The following is a 19,789-nucleotide window of genomic DNA, read 5'->3' as shown; positions in this document are numbered from 1 at the left end:
ATGTGACCCCCGTGCCTTTCGTGGTGACCTTTTGCCCCCCGTCGGCACTTAAGACACTCGCATATTTACCCTGAAATATGAACTCTGAGAATGGGTTACTGGTTGGATTTAAACATGGAAATGAATGAATTCATTGATTTAGAGATCCCTTAAACGGCATCATGTATAATTTTATAGAGTAAAAGTAACTACTGCATTTACACCTAGTAGTGATGAGTTCATCTATCTGTTTCTGTTTCTGTTGGTAAGAGTCTACAAAAGAGTCAGAAAGTTCAACTAACCAGAGATCGGTCTGAATTTATTCATTTCTGACCACCAACAATCAGTAAAATACCGTCAGAGCTTGACTGTTTATATTTAGACACCAAATTGTAATTATAAAAGAATGATCTCAATGGGAGGCTTTCAAATCACATCAGTTTATACTGACATTTCAAATCTTTAACACCAAATGGTTACAGCCCGCTGTCATCGCATCAGTGGACTGACTAAAAATAATAAATTAATTTCAGTTTCAATGTTTATCTCATCTCTTCTCACTCTGACCACCTGTTAACGTCTAATGGGATGGAAACAAACCTTTAAATCGAGGGCAGCGACCTGACTGACTAAACAAGTGGAACCATCGGCTGACTTGATCATTAGAAATGTTACGCTACTGCCCTTATGGCGGATAACAAATTATTTTTTACATCAATAGCTAATATCAAGTGTGATATCAGTGATCACATGTGAGACTTTACACGACTGAACAAACTCTTGAAAACAGGAAAACAGTTTAATGTAGAAAAAGAGGCACCCACAAGGTTTAGAACGTTCTCATATTTGTTGACTAGAGATTAATTTGGTATGATTTCTAATAAAACTAGACTGTGTTCAAAGGTAACATACAGCATTAGTAGTACCAAAGGGTAAACTGATGTTTGACCTGAGGTCATTTACATAATGAAAATGAAAAGAAATCAAACATTGTGATCCAAACATTCATGTTGAAATTTTTCTCTTTACACTTTAAAATGTCACTAACCTGCTGAAAGGTTATGAAAACATCCAGCATCACACTTGAATGAGGCCCTTAATGAGGGCGGACTAAAACATTCAGACAAAATTTTTGCTTCCCCATTAAAAATACATGTTCAAAAAATATCCAAGAAATTAGAATTTTTGGGGGAGTGAAATTGTCTCCTCATTAGAATGGTAGTTTCTGTTCGTTAAATCTGTTCACAAATCTACAGCTCTGTTGCCGGGCCCCATTCGATGTCATCGGTCTCCTCCTCCTCATCCTCCTCGTCGTCGGAGCTGTTGCTGCCTCGGATCTGTGTTCGCCTGTACTGGACAGCTTGATGATGATGCGCCAGCCTGTCAGAGTGCAGAGCAGAGGGGTTAAAATCAGCACATAGCCTCAGCCATTCCACTGAAAACCAAAGAAAGCAAAGAGCTCTTACACAATGAACTGAGGGTTCTTCTTTGCCCCAGCCTCTGCCAGTGACTCTTCAGAATGAGCCTAAAGAGATGACAGCATGGATTTAAAACAAATCAATTTTCAGTTTGCAAATCAATTTTCCACGTTCTCTCTGTTGGTCTGAACGCCTTAATGTATTTTACTGATTTACTAAAATTACATGTGGTTCACAACACTGAAACCCGTTTTCAGACTTTTAAAATAAAGACTAGGATATCAAGGGACAAGAGTATTTTAGGTTTGTGTCTAAAAAAAATAACTTCAGTCAAGTTTGTTCAACAACTTTTTTTCCCGCAGGATTTAAAATGCACAGTAAAGACACATTAAAAGTTAAATAGAAGAGCGGTTCTACCAACGACTATTTCGATCACCATTTAACCCATCTATATTCTCAAATAGCAGTTTGATTTATTGTCCACTTAACTATTCTAGCTTAAATTTCAATATGAAATATTCGAAGAGGTAAAACCAGATCGTTAGGAATTTTTGTACAAATTTTCAATACAGTAATTGTACAATGAAGATCGAATTTTTCAATGAAATAGAAATATGTAATTGTGTGAATTCACTGACCACTCAGATAGATGACTTTTAATAAATAAAATACAACATTCAAGAAAAAAGAGCATTGTTTTATTTACCAGTTGTACTCTCTCCTCAACAGCGGACAGGCCGGCATCTTCTGCTCGCTCAGACTGCCCGTCAGCATACGAGAGTTCGCTCCCGGCATACCGGCTGGAGGGGTCAGGGGCTATAAAGTCCGGGGGTCCATCGGATGCGGCAGTGGATGCAAGTGTATCAAGGGCACTAAAATCTGAGTCTGTAAAACTGCGATGAGAGGGGTCTTCCTCCTCAGCAGCGCTGTTAGTTGGGCTGTAACTGTCATGGCGGGGTGCCCTGGGCTTGGGTACATGCATCAATGGCGGGACTTCTTTTGGCGAGTGCATGTTGGTGTGAGGTTCAGGGTCCATAGAGGAGCTGCCGTGTCCGGAGGCAGGCTCAGATGAGCGCGCTAAAGCCGCTCCAGCCAGCCTGGAGCTTCTGGGAGGATTGGCTGTGTTCTGATGATACGAGGACTCCTCCAGGTCCTCGTTGTCGGTGTAGGCCTCGTCAGTGAAGGCCTCCCCATCAGTGTCCTCCAGGTCACTGGCAGCACTGAGGTAGTCTGACTGGGTTTGGTCCAGAGCATCTAAGTCCTGTTCCCCACCACTCTCCAACTGGACAACAACAACAAAAATACATTACTGTATAACTGGACAGAGGGCATATTCACAGAGTAAAATCTAGATGGCAGCTATGCCAAAACAAGCCTTGCACAGTTCATTTTAAACAAGTTCAAGGTTTTGTTAAACGTATAATAGTTGGTGGATCAGAAGGAGCTGCGTGTCGCACCGTGATCTCAGACACCCAGACGGGTTTATTCTGCTGGTGGAGGATCTTGCTCTTTAGACTCTCATACCAAGCACTGGTTCCAGGCTGCAGGTCAATACGTGCTGGGGGTGGGGTGGGGGTGGGGGTGGGGGTGGTAATAAGTGAGAGGAACATAATTGAAATTGGTACTAGTACATCTTCAGGAGTAAATACACAAAGATAAAATGAAGATATCTTGACATTATAACATTTTTAAATATGTGTCCTCGTGTCATTACCTGAGAAAAGGTGGCTGCAGTGTTTCCTCAGTTTGAGAGCCTGTGAGTAGAGGCGTCTAGAACTCTTGTTGGAGTGAGGGCTGTACCTCTGCCTCATGGCCTTCACGTCCTTGCGGCTGTGCGGGTCCAGGAACAGGACCATCGGGTGGTACTGGATGTAGTTCAGCCTTTCCACCGCAGTAGGAGTGATGTCCAGAAGAGGGTGCTTCCCCTGGAAAAAAAATCAGCAAAAATAAGGCATGCACCTGAAAACAGCAAGGCGACCAGCGTGATCTTCATGATGTTAAAATGATGGAATATTAAATGTTCTCTGTCTCACATTCTCTGCAATTTTCCTCACTGTGTCCAGCTTAATGACTGTCGAGCTGCTGTCTCCTCCTTTGCTGCGAGGAACCATTTCTGCAAAATATCAACGTCAGATCAGGAGTGATTAAAAAAGTAAGAGAGAGGTTTCTGATGTTCAACATCAGGTAAAGCGTGAAAAGGAAGAAACTAACCTGCTATTTCATATTTTTCAGGCATGTCTCTGACCAGCTTCTCCATGGCAATATCATTAAGAGGACCCATAATGACGATGGGCCGTTGGAAATTAGCTGGAGACACAAACAGTTGGGGCTTACTGGAGCTCCAGTAACTCCTTCATTAGTGAGGAGATAAAAAGCAGCAAACCAACCTTCTCTGAGCAGGACTCTCTCATAGGCAGGGAATTTCCCCTGAATGGTGAGATGCAGCAAATCGTCACGAGTCCGACGGTTGGGCTTTTCACTCTTTTTGTTCCCTCTGAGCCCCCGAAGTTTCCAGAACTCTGCCCTTGGTCCTGACCCCTGCTTCTCTATCGACACCCACTGGGATTGCTCCAGACTGGCCAAAGATTCAGCCCTGCAGGATGGAAAGGTAGAAACACATGCTGAATAACAGTTCTCAGCTAGACTAGTAATCTACATCTTGATTCTATCTCTTCTGACCTGGCCAGGTTGGGGATGGTGCCTTTATCCATCTCGTGAAGGTCATTCCCCATGCGGACCGCCAGCCAGTTCCCCAGCTTCCCACGGTACATGGTGTCCACCACCCTGAACACCTCTCCTCTGGTGAAGCTCAGACCGATGGGGGTGTCAGCCTCGTGATCAAAATGGGTGCGGATATAAAAATTGTCCGCTAGGTTGGACTTCATGATCTTCTTATAAACTGAGGAAAGGGAAAAGCTAAAATCACTTAATGACAAACGTTCAAACGGTATTCACACTGTGGGTGATTTAGTGATAAACCTACTATCCATCTTGTGCTGAGTGCTGATTTCGACCTTCTCTCCATTCTTAATGTTCAGGAGGAAGTTAGCCGCTTCCTCCCGTGTGAAATGACTGAAATCCACTTTATTCACCTGAGGAGGAGGGAGTGAGACATTTCATGTTATGTGCGGGGCAATTTCTCCAAAGGGTCCCTCTTCCCCAAAAGAAACACTACCATGCATTTGCAACACCTGTAAATAGTTTCTGTTGTCATGAAAACACACATCTGGAACTCAGATTCATCCATCAACTTTGACGTAGAGAGCTGCTGTTCCAGAACAATATTTTTTATTTGGGTGGATAGGAATCCCACCTTTAATTCCTATCTCTCATAGTTTATTTCAAGCAACTCTGTCTGTAACTTTCTGAGTCAAATCTTCAGGGTTCTTATTGAAAAAAAAATATCACAGACTATCATGACCAACTTGAAATTCACAGGTTCATTTCCTGGGACTGTGTCCATTCTTCCACCAGGTTTCATGGTCATCAAAGTAGATTACTGTACATGATTAAGAAAAGTCAAAAAGTCCTCATCTTGCATTAAGTTGTAAAAATGAAAAGACTGAACAAAACAGTGATGAGCGGCACGCCTTAAAAATCCCTCAGGTATGTGTGAAGTTTCACTGAAGTCCACCCAGGCGTTATCAGGAGATGTGGACAGACAGACAGAGTCCATCATGACAATTATTTGAATAATTTGTGCTGACTCATGATAACCCGTTATATATTTGGCCAGACTACTGAAACGGTACAATGAGCTTGAAAATAAACAGTGTAAAATAAAGCACGACTGTCTCACCCGAATAATCTGGTCTCCCTCTTTCATCCCCTCGTCATAAGCAGGGCTTTGTGGCTGAACCCCACCCACAAATATGCCAACATCGTTTCCTCCCACGAGCCTCAGACCAACACTGCCCTCCTTCAAAAACGACACCGTGCGAACATCTGAACTGTACCTGAGAAGGAGAGTTCGCAACGTGTTCATTCCTGCAGACATTAATTAAATGCCCATCGACCCGCTTTACTCACCCTGGATTAGGTGAGGGGTAGGAGTCTGGAGGTAGGGAGTAGATGGGCTCTTCCACAGGCTTAGCTAGAAGAGACAAAGAAATAAAATAATGTGAATAAATAAAATGTTAAAAAAAACAAATAAATCACAAAAGCAGAAAACAATTCATCCAGGGCTCAAAGCGCTTAGGGGGAACATCTGTTGAAGTGTCGGGAGGTAGAGTCGGAAATAGTTTCCTTTTTTTAATTTAACTTGGAACAAATTCAAAAATCACAAATTGAAATTCATTATTCAAACAATGACAAAAAGACAAAACTCTGCCTTACAGTAGATGGGTGGGTTGCTCTTCACTGAAATCCCCGACATGAGGGTACCGCTTCCATTAGGGGCATGAGGGACACTAAGGTGGATACGACAGAGACATCAGTGTGTTTAACATGTTTATCGGTTCATACGCAACTGTTTAAACATGGAAATAAAACTTACATATCTGTTGAAGAACTTGCTTTTTTAAAATTTAAATAAAGTTAATAAGATAAAGCGAATACCAGTTAATACTATAGGAATTGTATTACAGGCTTATTCTTAAGGTGGGAAAATAATTTACTGAACTCTTTTTTTAAAACTAATTTATCCTCAAGCAGGGAGTTGAATATATAAATTATGTAAAGTCAAATGCAAACAATTCTGCATTGATATACGTCACCCTGAGGTAAGCATATTAACTGTGACATCATGTTTGTCAGTGGAACTGGATATAGGCCCAAAGTCACTGAGGCATTGCCTTGTTCCCGTTCTATTACTCCAGGATAAAGATTTGACATTGGGGTATTTTTCTCTATATAATTCGATTTGGTCAGTCGTACCGGCGGGGGGCGTCGTCCCGCTCGGAGCTCCCAGACCTCCTGAGGTGGGACAGCTGGTCTGATTCGGAGGAAGAATCTGAAGGAGGTAAAGGGAGGTGATGGTCAGGACTTACACTGGTCCTTCAAAACTAAAACTTGGGATGACGATACAGAGGAGAAGTGTGCGGCGCAGGAGAACTGACCATCAGGAGGGGGTCTTTTCGGTGATGGGATGTGATGAGGAGGCTCCTGCCTTGCATGGGTTGATGTGGATTTAAGCTCAGGACTCAGAACTCTGGGAAAGACGTGAGTAAGACATATAAACACATGTTGAACTACAACATAATTAAGTATTTTTCCATCGGAAGTAATGTAGAAGTGTGAGATGTGTCGTTGTGATAAAAATGTTGAAACATTATGTGATGCAATCTTGTTCTGATTGCATGGAGTATTTTACTGTCAGTACCATTTAGCACATCTCCACACAGAGGCAGTCAACTAAAAGTGCACTTGCACCTCATTTCAACTGTGGCAAACCGAGGCTAATATTGCTATAATGTTTTTAATAATAATCTTCTTGCCTTCAAAAGGAATGAGGTTTCAACACCATTTAGACTAAAATATGCTGCTTATGTATAACAAAGGCCCATTCACGTGACAGAGGGCTGATGGGAACACACTAAGCGATGGAGTTCCTGTAATGTTAGCCCACATCCTACTGCGTTTACTACCGACTCTTCAAGATGTTTCAGATAAATCATTTTAGAATTTTTAGTTGACTATCAACAAATATTTGAGTCAAAGTTTATCATGTGAACACATTCTAATATTTTGCATCAGGTTACCATCAAACTGCTACTTTGTTGTCAGAAGTTTCGGTTGTGTTTAACTTTAGGAAAAATACGCTTAGATTCAGGTTTCTGGTTCTTCCTTCAGGACCTCAAAAGTTTTTAAACTTTTAAATATGAAAGTGTTTTTGAACAATTAGAATTCAACTGAATATTAGTAAATTGACATGAGCGACTCCACCTCTGTATGAACGTCTTATTCTTCTCTCACCTGTATCGGTTTTTAGCCTTGTTGGAATTTGTGCTGTCCTTAGAGTTCCTGCGAGGAACTGAGGCGTAACTGGCCTCTGAATCAGAGTCTGAATGGCCTGCAGAGATCAATACATAAAATCTAAGGTGAAGAAAAGTCATCTTGGCAGAAAGCTATAGATAAACCATGCATATCTTAAATTTACTACAATCTGCTGGTCTGCTAAAGCTACAAATAAAGCCAACAACATTCAAACAATAGACAAATTATGACTCACAAGCAGCTGAGACACACACACACACACACACACCTTTCTGTGGTGGATTACTGGAAGTGATGTTGGCAGCGCTCCATCGTGGCGTTTCCACGGCAACATCTGGCAGGACTCTGCAAGAAAAGACAGGGAGGTGGGAATAAGAGGAGGAAGACAACAGATCTCAGTAACGTTTAGAGAGGGGGGGCCCGTGGCTATCATTGTTATTGATGAGAGGGTGAGACTGAAATGTTGAATATTCACCTTTGAATGTCTGGGGCCGGCTCTCTCTCTGGTGTTTAACCACTTAGTAACTGATCCAAATTAATTATTCAGGAGAATTATTGTTCACCCTTGTGGATTCATGTTTGCCATTTTCAACATGCTAAATAGAACATGTATATTTGCAAGAACCAATCATAGCTGTTGAACTGTTCTGTTGATGTTTGATTGCTGTTGGCAGAAGTGATCAGTGCACAGCCACATACAGGAGAGGGATATGCTCAGTGAAAGTCACTTTTATTTCATTGGTTGACAAGTCAGAACAAACAAAATACACTCAGTACACAGTCAAAAAACACAAATCAACCAAAGTCAAGTCTGACTTAAAGATTTATATAGTAAACAAAACAAATAAAAATAAAACAGCAAGGTGAAAGTAAATGAAAACACGCATTTAACTATTGTTATAAATGAGGGAGGTGTATGCAGTCTGTTCACTGGCCCAGTCCATGACATCTTGTTGGGAGTTGGGGAGGGGAAGGGGAGTGTTGGAGGTTGGGGTTGGGCAGACCTTCATCTGTACCTGTATCTGCTGAAGGAGTCCTGGCTGTGGGCGGTGCTCCGCCTCTGAGGAGGCGACGCGCTGCCATCCGATTCAGAGTCCGAGCCTGAAAGTAAGGAGTCACACAGTTGTAAAGAATGGAAGAATGAATGGTGTTCACTGTGCTGAAGCATTCCATTTAGTAAGACTAATCACGTTATACAAAAATAGGCATAGAATTTTAACTTTCCAATGAAGCTATGTCAAGAGACACTTAAAAATTGCTGCACGGAGAATCATTCCTGGCTGTGATTTGACTTTTGACACCAGACAAGACCAAATTCAAAAGATTAATCAAATACTCTCAGGTCAAGTCCAACACAAGCAACATCACAAAGTTGGACTGATTTAATGTACATACGCGAGTTTGTTTGTGTGTGTGTGTGTGTGTGTCTCTGTGTGTGTCTGTGTGTGTCTGTGTGTGTGTGCTGACCATGAGGTGGGATTCGAACAGGAGAGTTGACCCTCCTTGGTGGCTCATTTCGAACTGTGATGGGGGAGTTTCTCAGCCCTCCATGGGGTAAATCAGGAAGAACTCTGTGGGGCAGACGTGTGGCAGTTAGGATGAGTCTGTTGTAATAAATGGATTTGATTTCTCGAGGTGTTTGATTGACCCTTGTCCTTACTTGTATCTGCTGTTTGGGCGGGGGCTCCCTCGTCGTGGTAGAGGGGAAGCGCTGCGGTCGGAGTCCGAATCGGACACTGGCTTACGAGGCCTTGAGGAGGATGAGTCGGGGCGAGAGGTGGAAAAATTGGGGAATGCGGGAGAGGACTGGGCGTTTGAGATGGTGGACACGCCAGACAGAGATCTGGGGAAAGGCAAAGCTTATTTAATGCCTTATTTGGCCATCATTGAATTTATTAATTAATCTGGATAATCTTGCATCTCTTCCCGTATTTTATGTCCTGTAAATATAAAAACAGATCATCTTCATTGATTTAGGGGCCGTGGAAAAATCACACAAATCAGAACTAGATCACAGCTCGATCAACAGCTGTGTACCGTCACACAAACATTGCATACTTTCTCATGATTGAAGCTGAGCTCTGCATCAGGAGACGTGTGGATAGAGGTTTGTGCTGAAAAGTCACTGAAGCAGCTCATGAACATCTTAAAGACAATGAGGAACTAACTTGTACTTGCTGGAGTGATCCCTCACGTCTGGGCTGTGTGCCCTAAAAGGAGGAGGAGACGCACTGCGGTCCGACTCTGATTCGGGCGGAGCTGAAGGAGCAATAATACACATTATTTAAGTCAATGAGAAGCATTAGAATCATAGTCAACAACACAGAATGAGTGAATGATCAATGTGCAGCTCCAGTAGAAGCAATCGTCAGCGAGACTGACCTCGGCGAGGGGCATAGGTTCTTGGAGGAGGCCGAGTCAAGGTGGATCGCACTGGGGAAGAATCCCGAGACTTGGCAGGAGGAGGAGGATCAGCTCTTGTTCTGAGTTTAACAAAAAAAAACAACAACCTTCAGTGCCTTTAATTTTCAACTAGAACAAGAGCAGCTATTTATAAAATAATTTAATATCAATCAGTTCATCAGGCTGTATTTATTCAATCTGGTGGTGAAGTTGCTGTCATGTTTACCTGCGTGTTCGTTTCTCTCTCAGGGGTTGACGGGATGTTCTGTGAGTGGCGAAGTCTTCGTCAATGTCTGAGATGTCTGAGTAGGAAAAAACCCCAATATAAATAAGGGCGAGCGAACAGACAAATACTTCCAGAATCTACATGTTTACATCTGCCTCCCTAGAAATTTCAGAGGTGCTTTTAAGACTTCCATCGAGCGCCTCATACCCGTCCATCTCTATCGCTCACCCTCCAGTTCAGAGCTGCTGTTGCGACGGTGATCCTCCTCACTGTTGGGGGCGCTGTCTTCTACCTCTGGGATGCTGATCAGAAATTTGCGGTCGTCCCTGAGGACCGTCATGGTCAGTTTGCCCCTGCTCTTCTCCACCAGGTGCTTGGTCTCCAGCAGAGATAGATTCTCTGTCGTCATGCCATTGATCTGTCAAATCAGAAAAATCGTTTGACATAGAAAATCATTGTGTATTTTTGATGCTATGGATTTAGATCACTCATCAGATCTTAATGTTGACCTTGAGAATAAGATCCCCCTCCTGTAGAGTTCCTTCCTTTGCAGCCAGGCCTGTTTCTGTCATGTGCTTAATGAAGATCTGACTCCCCAGCTTCAATCCATACTCTGCAGAAAGAAGAAAACCCCTTGAATCAAGTCGAAAATCAGTAATCGACAAATAAGATGGAATTTTTTTCTCCCTTAAGTCTTACCATCCGTAATCCTCTTTTTAACCAATGTAGTTTTCAAGGGTTTCTCTGGAACTTCGCGATATGGAAGCCTCTTGTACCCCGTGGACATCAAAGGTAGCGTGTTTCCATGCCCATTGCGATCAGGCGAGCTACTGCGGGCTCGGTAATGATACCGGTTGCTTTCTCGCGCATCGCTGCCGTCAGAGTAGCGACGTGTTCGTCTGGGGGGGTCCTGCTCCAGTAGGTTGGAATGGGACGCAGCCCGTGATGGCCGGTTGGTTGCTGGGATCTGGATCTTGCGAGGGCGTTTCACTGTCTGTAAGCAGAGAGTTGCAGCAGGCCGGGAATTTAGACATGACCAACAGTTACTCCTGACAGACAGGAAGTCATTCAGGTGCTTCCTTTACTACTCACTATATTTGCAGTCTTGCCACATGTCTTGAGGATCTGAATGGTGTAGTTAGAGTGGACATTCTCCATAGACACTCCATTGACCATAACAATTTGGTCTTTGGTGCTGCAGAAAACAATAACACACATTTGTATGTATCTGTTGATGGCTTTGCAAACCTTTGAGATCAAGTGTTTGACTTACAACAGGCGCCCCATGGCCGGTCCATTTGGCAGCACGTCTGACACCACTACAGTGGTGTCCCCATTGTCTGGGTTAGGCTTGTCCTTGCCTCCAGACAAGGCAAAACCAAACCCCAGTTTGGAATCCTGTCATTGTGATAGGATGAGATAAATTTAGACAAACGGGAAATGACAGCAAGTACATGAACGACATGAATGAAGAGAAAAGAATGCAAAGCGAGAGTAAGGATGTGTTGGAGATCCAGTAGAGCGATAGAGGGAGACAGAATGCATTCCGGCAGACCTTCAGTTTGAGGCGGAATCGCGACGAGCTGACAGGGCGTGTCGCTACACATTCCTGCAGGAGTCTGTACCGTGAAACTTAGAGGTCTGACACAATGTCCACCTCAGCCCTTACTAACCCTTCAATAGAGACAGTGGAAACAATGCAGAAACTTCCTCTGTGCCGTATCCTGAAGCTCAATTTTCACTTCCACTGATCACAACCCAAGCAGGACAGTTTTACACACCCCATTCCATTACTTTAAAATAAACAGTAGCTTACTTTGTTTAGTGTTATTGTATGTTGCTCCCATATTGTTAGCTCCTCCATGCCTGGCCTCTGCAAAGACACAAAAACACAACAGTAATCAGAATCAATTAAGGAAAAGAAGACTTAACTCAGACGTGTAAAATAAATAATGCATGTCATTTTAGTGAGCACAACCTGAACGGAGCAGGAAGACGAGTGTGGACAACCCTAACCTGATCTCAGCATGCTCTCACCTGCCTCAATCCTGCCTGACCGGTATGGAGGAGGGGCTACCTGCCGTGTGTGTGTGTGTGTGTGTGTGTGTGTGTGTGTGTGTGTGTGTGTGTGTGTACGTACAGTATGGTGCTTGTGCTGTTGACAATGAGTAAAACAAGTCTTGTTCAGTGAGCATAACCACACAAAAACATTGTTTGATGCAAGTTAAGCTTCAGTCGTTCTTTTTCTATTGCTGATACTGAACAACGGGATTTTCTTTTCATTTGATCGATTTATTGTTTGGCTTAAAAAAACTGGGACAATTTGTAAAAAATATAAGTTTGATGTTTTTTTTCCCCTAAATGGTTGATATTTTTAGAAAATAATTTTGGGTCCTCAAAAAAGCTGTGAATTCATTTTCTTTTGACTGATCAATGGAATAGTCAAAGCATCTGCCTTACAAAGCAATGCATTACCTCTGACAGCGATGAGAGCTACACATTCCTGCATTCCTAAACAGTCAGTCAAACCCCTGAAAGATTTACAGTCACATTCCAAGACAACATTTTTTAATACAGGAGGTTGTTTCTATGAAGACTGTTTAATGTGGTCAATTGAAAGAAAATCAATAATCAGAAAACTAGACGTCAATGAACCTCAGGTGGCAGTGTGGGGGTCAAGTCGCAACTGCTCAAATAAAGTGCCCTCTTCCCTCCATCATCTTCATCACATTTCTGTCAATCCTGTCACATAATCTGATGAAACGCTTTAATTCATTAATTTATTTGCTGCACCAACATAATAATAATAACAATAATAATAATAATAATAATAATAATAACAATAATAATAACATTATTAATAATAATAATAATAATAACAATCAGAATCAGAATTAGAAGAACAGTCTTCTGTATTCGTCACTAAAAAATAGATAAGGAGGGTTGGGCACGATTTTCATTCCGACTAACAATAAGAACGGGTAAAGCCAGCTGCTCTAGTTAGTTAGCCCAGGATGCACCGATGTAGTCAAATATATGTAGGCGACGCCACGAGTCACAGGAAGTGTCAGCGAAAACACTCATGGAACTCATACAACACCCAGGAGATGTTCTGTCACACCTTATTATCTAGAAATACGATACAAATTTAAAAATGCTGCAAAGATGTTAGAAGAAACTTCTCAAACGACCATAAAACTCTCAAACTCCCCTGTGGAGGGGTGCAAGGGTTCAGCCCATGACCTGTGAACAGTAGTCTGTCTGTTTGACCCAGTTATTCATTAACTTGAAGGCCAACAAAAACAGAGCTACAGCAACTGATTTGATTGTTCAAATAAAAGCTGGGAGTGAATTTCCCATCTGTATCTTAAGATATAATTTCACTCCATGCTGACGTCGAAACTTTAAAGTTGGTACCACTTATTTTCACTTCATTATAACGTAATGAGACACAAGTAATAACGGTGATAAACCTGAGGGAGGATATGACGGAATGAAACGAACAAAGAGCAAACATGACTGTAAAACAATTTCACGAAAGGGCAACTTTATCAAAATCTATTGCAACACTTAACGGACTTCTGAACGGATAACCTTTAAAGCTGGTTGTCAATATTAAACACATAATCCATAAAGCATGTGACAAACTCTCAGTAGTCATCAGCCATTGGCGTTAGAAAAAATATGGAATCATCCTCCTAGTAGGTAGATATTTTAAAACACAGCATTCAATATTTGTGTCACACATTAACTTGACACATAATTTATAAACCTAAATTTGTAAATATATATATATATAAGAAACAAATTTAAGTGGAAAATAATGTGGTAACAAACTACTGCAGTCCTTCCTGACACTGCAGCTTTCCGGCTGTCACCCTTCGATCATAAACGACGTTCAGCCAGGGATTCAATCACGTCAGTAATAATTCATGACTGTACATTCTTAATGGCTTGTTTTAGCTACTTTCAGCCAGCAGTTTTACTGGAAGTCCATTAATGTTCTGTGCTCCTCCTTCTCCACTTACCACTTGGTCTTTGAACCTTACTTCCATTTCCTACTGGGATCTCTGAGCTGAACAAAACACCTGCTGCCTTCGGTGCTCAGTGAACAGCAGGCTCTTTAGATTCCACATCAACCAAAAGCAAAACATTCACGAGGGCGACAGTCACCGCTCTCCAGTTCTTTCCTCCTCAGATCAGCTATGAATGGATGGAAGAAATCTGATCCCCTTCTTGTTGAAATTATTCCCAATGTGAGTAAGTGTTGTGTTTCTCTCAGCAGGGAAAAAAAACAAAAAACCCATCTAGCACAGACCTCACCTGGAGCACTCCTCCCCCACAGTGTTTGCCCACTTCAGTGATTCTCTAGTGCCTCCAATAAATGTGGATTTAAGGTGGAGTTTCAGCACTTTAACAAGTCCTCATATGTAGACTTCAGAGGACACAAGAATCTTAAATACAGCAGGATCGTAATTACAGAGGGATGCGTCCTGAATCAATGGACGGACAAAGTCCAGATGTTACAAACATGGATTATGGTATTAACCAGAGAACTGCCTTCAAGTCAGTAAAAATGTCTCTACATACACAACATGTTATCCTGTCACTGCTTACTCCAACCATCAAGTCAGATTCCACTGAATCCTGCAGTAATACTATTTTGCATGCCGTACGCAAAACAGACAGCATAATTTATCACGCCATACTTTAAGGAAAAATCATCCAAATCAATTTACAGACCATTTAAAATGAACTCTTCCACTCATCTTCTAAGCAAGATTGGGTTGAGTATACTGTATACTGTATTTGAACATTCAAGTCTGAATAATGTTTAACATTATCTCTGTTACATTTACATTAAAATATAAACACTTAACTATCAGATTTTTTTCTAAAAATTATTAACGGCTAAACAAATGTGTAATGTTTTGGCTGAGTTTTATAATGTTTTTACATGAAGAATTAAAGTCAGATCAAATTTTTAATCGATAAGGAAATATTTGATGAAGCCACACCAGGCATTTGCAAACTACGACCCGCGGGCCATGTACGGCCAATTTGACTTCCTAATCTGTCCCACCAAACTTGTTTGACTTTGATGTAAAATGGGAGACCATCAGCACGGTTCTCACTGACGTTGTATGTGAGTCAATCTACTGCTATGAAATAAATGCAGTTGTAAAATTATTTTTATAGTAACCCTTGCATACAGTATGCATGATTTGGTGCCTGTTGAAGGCCAAAACCGTTTAGATAATTGTTTTTACAGTCATTTGCATTATTAAAAAAACCCACTCCATCTCTCTCTCTGTGTCTGTGTGTGTTTCAAATGTTTAAAATGAAAGATGAAAATAGTACAAAACAAATGATGCACTAACATGTAGAATAACATCATAAGAATCATTGGCCATGAATGAGAGGTTGATACTATCATCCACTTACAGGCACCACCAGCAGTGGAGGTGGGGGCTCTGGGGGCAAAGAGCCAAAGTGCTTCAGAAGTTTAAGTCGCTGAGTCAGATTCATGATGATAAAAAAAAGAAGAAAGAAAGTACAACAAGCCAGTTGGCGTTCAGACAGAGTAGAATCCAATTGGGTTGGTGTCAGCCTGTAAATGTTCAAACGTTCACCGACGCACGACTCCAAAAATACAACGAACCGCAGAAAGAGGCCTCAGCCTGATCGCACTTCAGTTTGTTCCAAATGCAGAAAAACACATGAGAAGCATCACACGGACACTCCTCTGCTCCGCACAGATCAGTCATGAGTCCATCACTCCAGAGTAATGATCAGTGTTATTCCCTTCACCTCATCGGTCCATAAAGTGAAACGGGGCTCCTACTGTCAGATGTTTGTGCGTCCGGATGACCTCAAGTCTTTGACACAAAGCTAAAGCAGTGGCTCCCAGGCTGCTGGCTGGGTTTCAGTCTGCTGGGTACTATGGTTACCTCCAGGGAATGAGAGCACTGGGCTGTTAATAATTGAAGTGGTGTTTGCTGAACTACATCTGCTTGTCCTGAGTAAAGTTTTTCTGGGTTCCTTCACAGGACCTCAGTTGTTTGAGGTGCAGGAAATGTCATTGGGAAACTCAGAGATTTGACTACATCTCTTTCATGGTTAGTATCTTAAGCACCCAGATTGTCAAAAGCATCGGATCACAGCCACTTATTGTTTAAAACAACGGTGAAATATCCAAACCTAACACTTTATATCAAATTCACCAACATAATTCTGCTCATCCTTGACTGAACCTGGAGTATTGAATGCTATTTTAGATACACGCTATGGAGAACATAACAAACCTGAAGACCTTTGGAATCTACTATTTTATCGATTTTGATAAAATATCCAAATATCAAAAAGGCAGTTACTGACAATGCTTAATTTTGACAATTAATTTCCCTGATGGAACCTCCTGAAGGGATGAATAAAGTCCTACTCTACTCTACTCTCTAATTTATGTGAAAAGTTTGGTGAATCTAGCATGACTGAATTGAGAGCTATGCTCCAGGCAAAATATTATTACAGAATGACCACTGTATTCCTATTTTAATGTCAAAGCATAAAAACAGAAGCTATAAAATGTCAGACGTACCAGATATTCAACTGCAGCCATAGAATGTGTTGCATTGTTAACTTTCTGTACCACCACTTATGTTAGTAGGGCTTTCACTTCTCAAGCTTTTTCATGCTTGTATTGTATCTTGGTTATAGAGAATCATGAAATCAATCATCTACATCAACCGCACTTGAGCCATAATCGCTCACACCTGAGAGGTAGATCAGGCAAACATCTTATCAAATCCTTAACCAGGTGATGCCCGGCATAGAATAACGTCTGGATTTCTGTTGATTTGAAGAAAAAACAAAGCAGTACTTGATACCAACTTTGGTTCAGTCAGACGGAACAGGGAGCCTACGGTCAGCCAGAATGCTAGTGATGAATTATTAACAGGTCAGAAAAAAACTGTAACAGCCAGCAACCACTACTGTAACTAAAACAAACACTGTGCCAAGGTGTGCCCCCTCCAGTCGGTAAACAAGCACTCCTTTATGTCACAAGGAACAAAGCCTGTTCAGCAGCAGAGCCGCCTGTCGGCCATTCCCTTTTGTTCCACCCAGCTAAGAACTCACAGCTTCATTGACCTGCATTTAATGTAACACTTCCTCTAAATTTGTCAGAACATGATGCAAGCAAAGTACACCAATAAAGATTTACCACTGACATTGACATAAAGCCTTTGAATTGACAAGTTGTGCTTCTGATTAATGAGGAATTGCAACACTTCCTTGTGTAAATTGTGCAGATTTCCAAGACAAATCAGAGGTTTATGGAGCTCAGAGAAAGGCTGTAATTACACAGAGAGGAGCTTTGTGGGTTCCACACAGCAGAATTACTCATGACATGCACTGTCGATACTGTTGAAGTACTGCAAGGACCCAATGCACCACAATTCCAATGCGGATGTCATCACAGCACTTGGAAAACAAGACATTTCATTCATTCATTTACAAATCAAAACCAATGCAAAGGAGCCTCTCAATATGGAACGCTGAGGACCTTTACGACAGATCAAATAAAGAAAGCAAGTGAGCTGACTGTACCTGATGTCATTAGCGAATTAAGTAATGTAAAACAAGGACAAGCTTTGATCAACCACCTGGTGGTTTCACATTCTCAGTAATTAAACTGCAGACTGTTAGAAAATAGCTGTTAAATATATAATATTAAGTAGTACTTATTGATCAGCTTTTGCTCGTATTATATTTACAGTCAATCTAAAATAACACAACACTGAGAGCATTGAAAAGAGAAACTGATATTCTACATCAGTGACGTCATCAGAGATTTGGACCGCTGAGAGAAAACTATGTGAAACTGTCAGGCAGGTAGAAACTTGCATGTGTGGCAGAACCAGAAAGGTGAGAAAATAGAAAGTGTCACAAGTTAAACCATAAATAACCTGTACGTTCTGTAAGCCACAATTAATTACTAATAAACATATCAATAAGAGCCACAGCAGGATTTTAAGACAAGGACTAAGGAATAAGTCAAAACACTGCCGAAAAGACCAGCTGACGAGCCACGCACCTGGAAACTACATTATTTTATGTCAATTTTACACAAAATTTAAAGTTTTCTTTTAAGTTCTTCCGGTAAAAGGTTCGTGTTGTTAAAGTGGTTCTCTACAGCTTCTCCTTTCCCCAGACAGCCTGTTGTAAAGTAGAGACAAACATGCTTTTACCTGAAGAAGCGACCAGGAAGCAGCAGGGAGGCGAACGCACCTGTACGCTTGTTCCTCCGCGGATGGAAACTTTTGTCTTTACACTCTGTCGTTGCGTCTAAATTTAAAAAAATCCACACAAGTTCTCGTGAAATGGCAAAACTGTTCTTGTTCGTCACGTTCAGTGGATGTTTGTCCCTCCCGAAGTCAGGTGTGGAGGCGTGACGCTGAGGGCTCAACGCACAGGTAAGTTTCACAACGTCATCACGTATTTAACAACCGGAAGTTGGTCCTTCACATCAACCGCTCCCCTTTTTTTGATCGCGTTAATGGATTTGTTTCGCGTTTGGTAAATTAATTGAAAACACACGTGATTATTTATTACTTATTATTTAGTTTATTTGGCACAGGTTATTTTGTTTTATTAAACATAGGGATTCACAAAACAGTACAAATGATGTCATGAAAGTTTCCTTTTGAAAAATGTGTCACTGTAAAACATTACAGGTAATCTTAATACAGTATAATGAAAGGAATGATAGAGGTTTGACAGAGATGGAGAAGTTTTCTACAAAAAAAAAAAGAGGATTTTACAATTTACTGTCCAAAAAGTCACAGAAACTTAAAGAATCAGTGGTTTTTAAAGACATACTGTACTACATAATCTATTTTTTAAAAATTGTTTTGTAGATTTCAAATTGTAAACTCCAAAACCTAGTACAGCCACGCCCATCAAAACTATTTATTGATCATGATATGCTAAGAAAAAGACTTTTCACAGTGAGGTTTTTTTAGGCATTGGAGTGTTGCAGTTGTCCTTACTACATGTAGAAAAAAATTAACTTCAAAGCAGACAAACATTAGCATCATAATTTGTATCACAATTTGTCTGTATAACCAAAAGTAAACACACTATTTAATATTTCAGAATGTTACTTGATCATAATTTAATAAAGTATGTGAACATAACCAATGGAGTGGCACTATCTATACAATGCATTAAATTTTATGAATATCAATTGTTTTGTTTGTTATTGCCATTTTAAAAGAAAGCAGTCAAATTAACTCTCAATTCCCTAATGTCTCTTTGAAATATAGTGGTGCGAAAGTTTGAAGTAGGAGATTGTGAAAACTTAACTATGGAAAAATATTACTCAAGTGTACTTATTTCAGGAATAAATTTAATCATGGACCCACTGGTTTGTGTGGTGGTGTTGCATTACGTAACATTACATTATTTCAATTAATGTCTGCTCATCTCATTCCACATAAATCTAAGATAATTTTCCAACATTTAAAAAAACAACTTTTTTTGCAGATGAAAAAACACTCAGATTCAGCAATCTTCAAGTTTTATTTGCTTACAAAGTTAAGATTGCAATTTCATATAGTCCTTCCTTAAATGAGTAGAAAACCTTTTCAAAGAATTAGTCGAAAGGCACAAATTTTACAATATATACATTTGGATCTAAATTATAAATATATAGAAAACAAAAGCACAACCCAGAATAAAAGTGCTGAACACATTTTCTTTTTGTTTTTTACAGAAAAAATAGGCTTTGTTTAAAAATACATACAATCAGTAGCATGTTTTTTGTTTA

General features: G+C 40.8%; 1 protein-coding gene and 1 long non-coding RNA gene across 6 annotated transcripts; one reads left to right on the top strand and one right to left on the bottom strand.

Moving 5' to 3' along the window:
• Positions 1-764: 764 nt before the first annotated feature.
• Positions 765-18,389, bottom strand: tjp3 (tight junction protein 3). 5 transcript variants are annotated; one of them, XM_068319988.1, is made up of 30 exons: positions 18,250-18,389; positions 11,777-11,833; positions 11,234-11,358; positions 11,053-11,155; positions 10,660-10,954; positions 10,470-10,573; positions 10,189-10,378; positions 9,961-10,036; positions 9,714-9,814; positions 9,500-9,590; positions 8,992-9,174; positions 8,799-8,902; positions 8,348-8,432; positions 7,600-7,676; positions 7,311-7,407; positions 6,455-6,546; positions 6,273-6,348; positions 5,733-5,806; positions 5,427-5,490; positions 5,197-5,353; positions 4,381-4,489; positions 4,077-4,296; positions 3,785-3,990; positions 3,609-3,704; positions 3,431-3,510; positions 3,112-3,322; positions 2,855-2,955; positions 2,104-2,679; positions 1,446-1,504; positions 765-1,359 (listed from the first exon to the last, which is right to left on the bottom strand). In XM_068319988.1, exons 2-30 carry the CDS (start codon positions 11,822-11,824, stop codon positions 1,230-1,232), a joined length of 3,930 nt encoding a protein of 1,309 aa, XP_068176089.1. In that variant the 5' UTR covers positions 11,825-11,833; positions 18,250-18,389; the 3' UTR covers positions 765-1,229. The 5 variants fall into 5 exon arrangements, with proteins under 5 accessions (XP_068176089.1, XP_068176088.1, XP_068176083.1 ...); XM_068319987.1 differs by having other exon boundaries at positions 18,210-18,379; XM_068319982.1 differs by lacking the exon at positions 18,250-18,389 and adding an exon at positions 15,406-15,783.
• On the top strand, positions 3,210-3,767 carry LOC137599207 (uncharacterized). The gene is made up of 3 exons (XR_011036762.1): positions 3,210-3,348; positions 3,461-3,549; positions 3,630-3,767. It is a non-coding gene; the product is annotated as an uncharacterized lncRNA (long non-coding RNA).
• Positions 18,390-19,789: the final 1,400 nt, after the last annotated feature.

Source organism: Antennarius striatus, chromosome 7 (genome assembly GCF_040054535.1).
Source record: "Antennarius striatus isolate MH-2024 chromosome 7, ASM4005453v1, whole genome shotgun sequence".
NCBI lineage: Eukaryota > Metazoa > Chordata > Actinopteri > Lophiiformes > Antennariidae > Antennarius > Antennarius striatus.
This window is presented reverse-complemented; position numbering and strand designations above follow the sequence as displayed.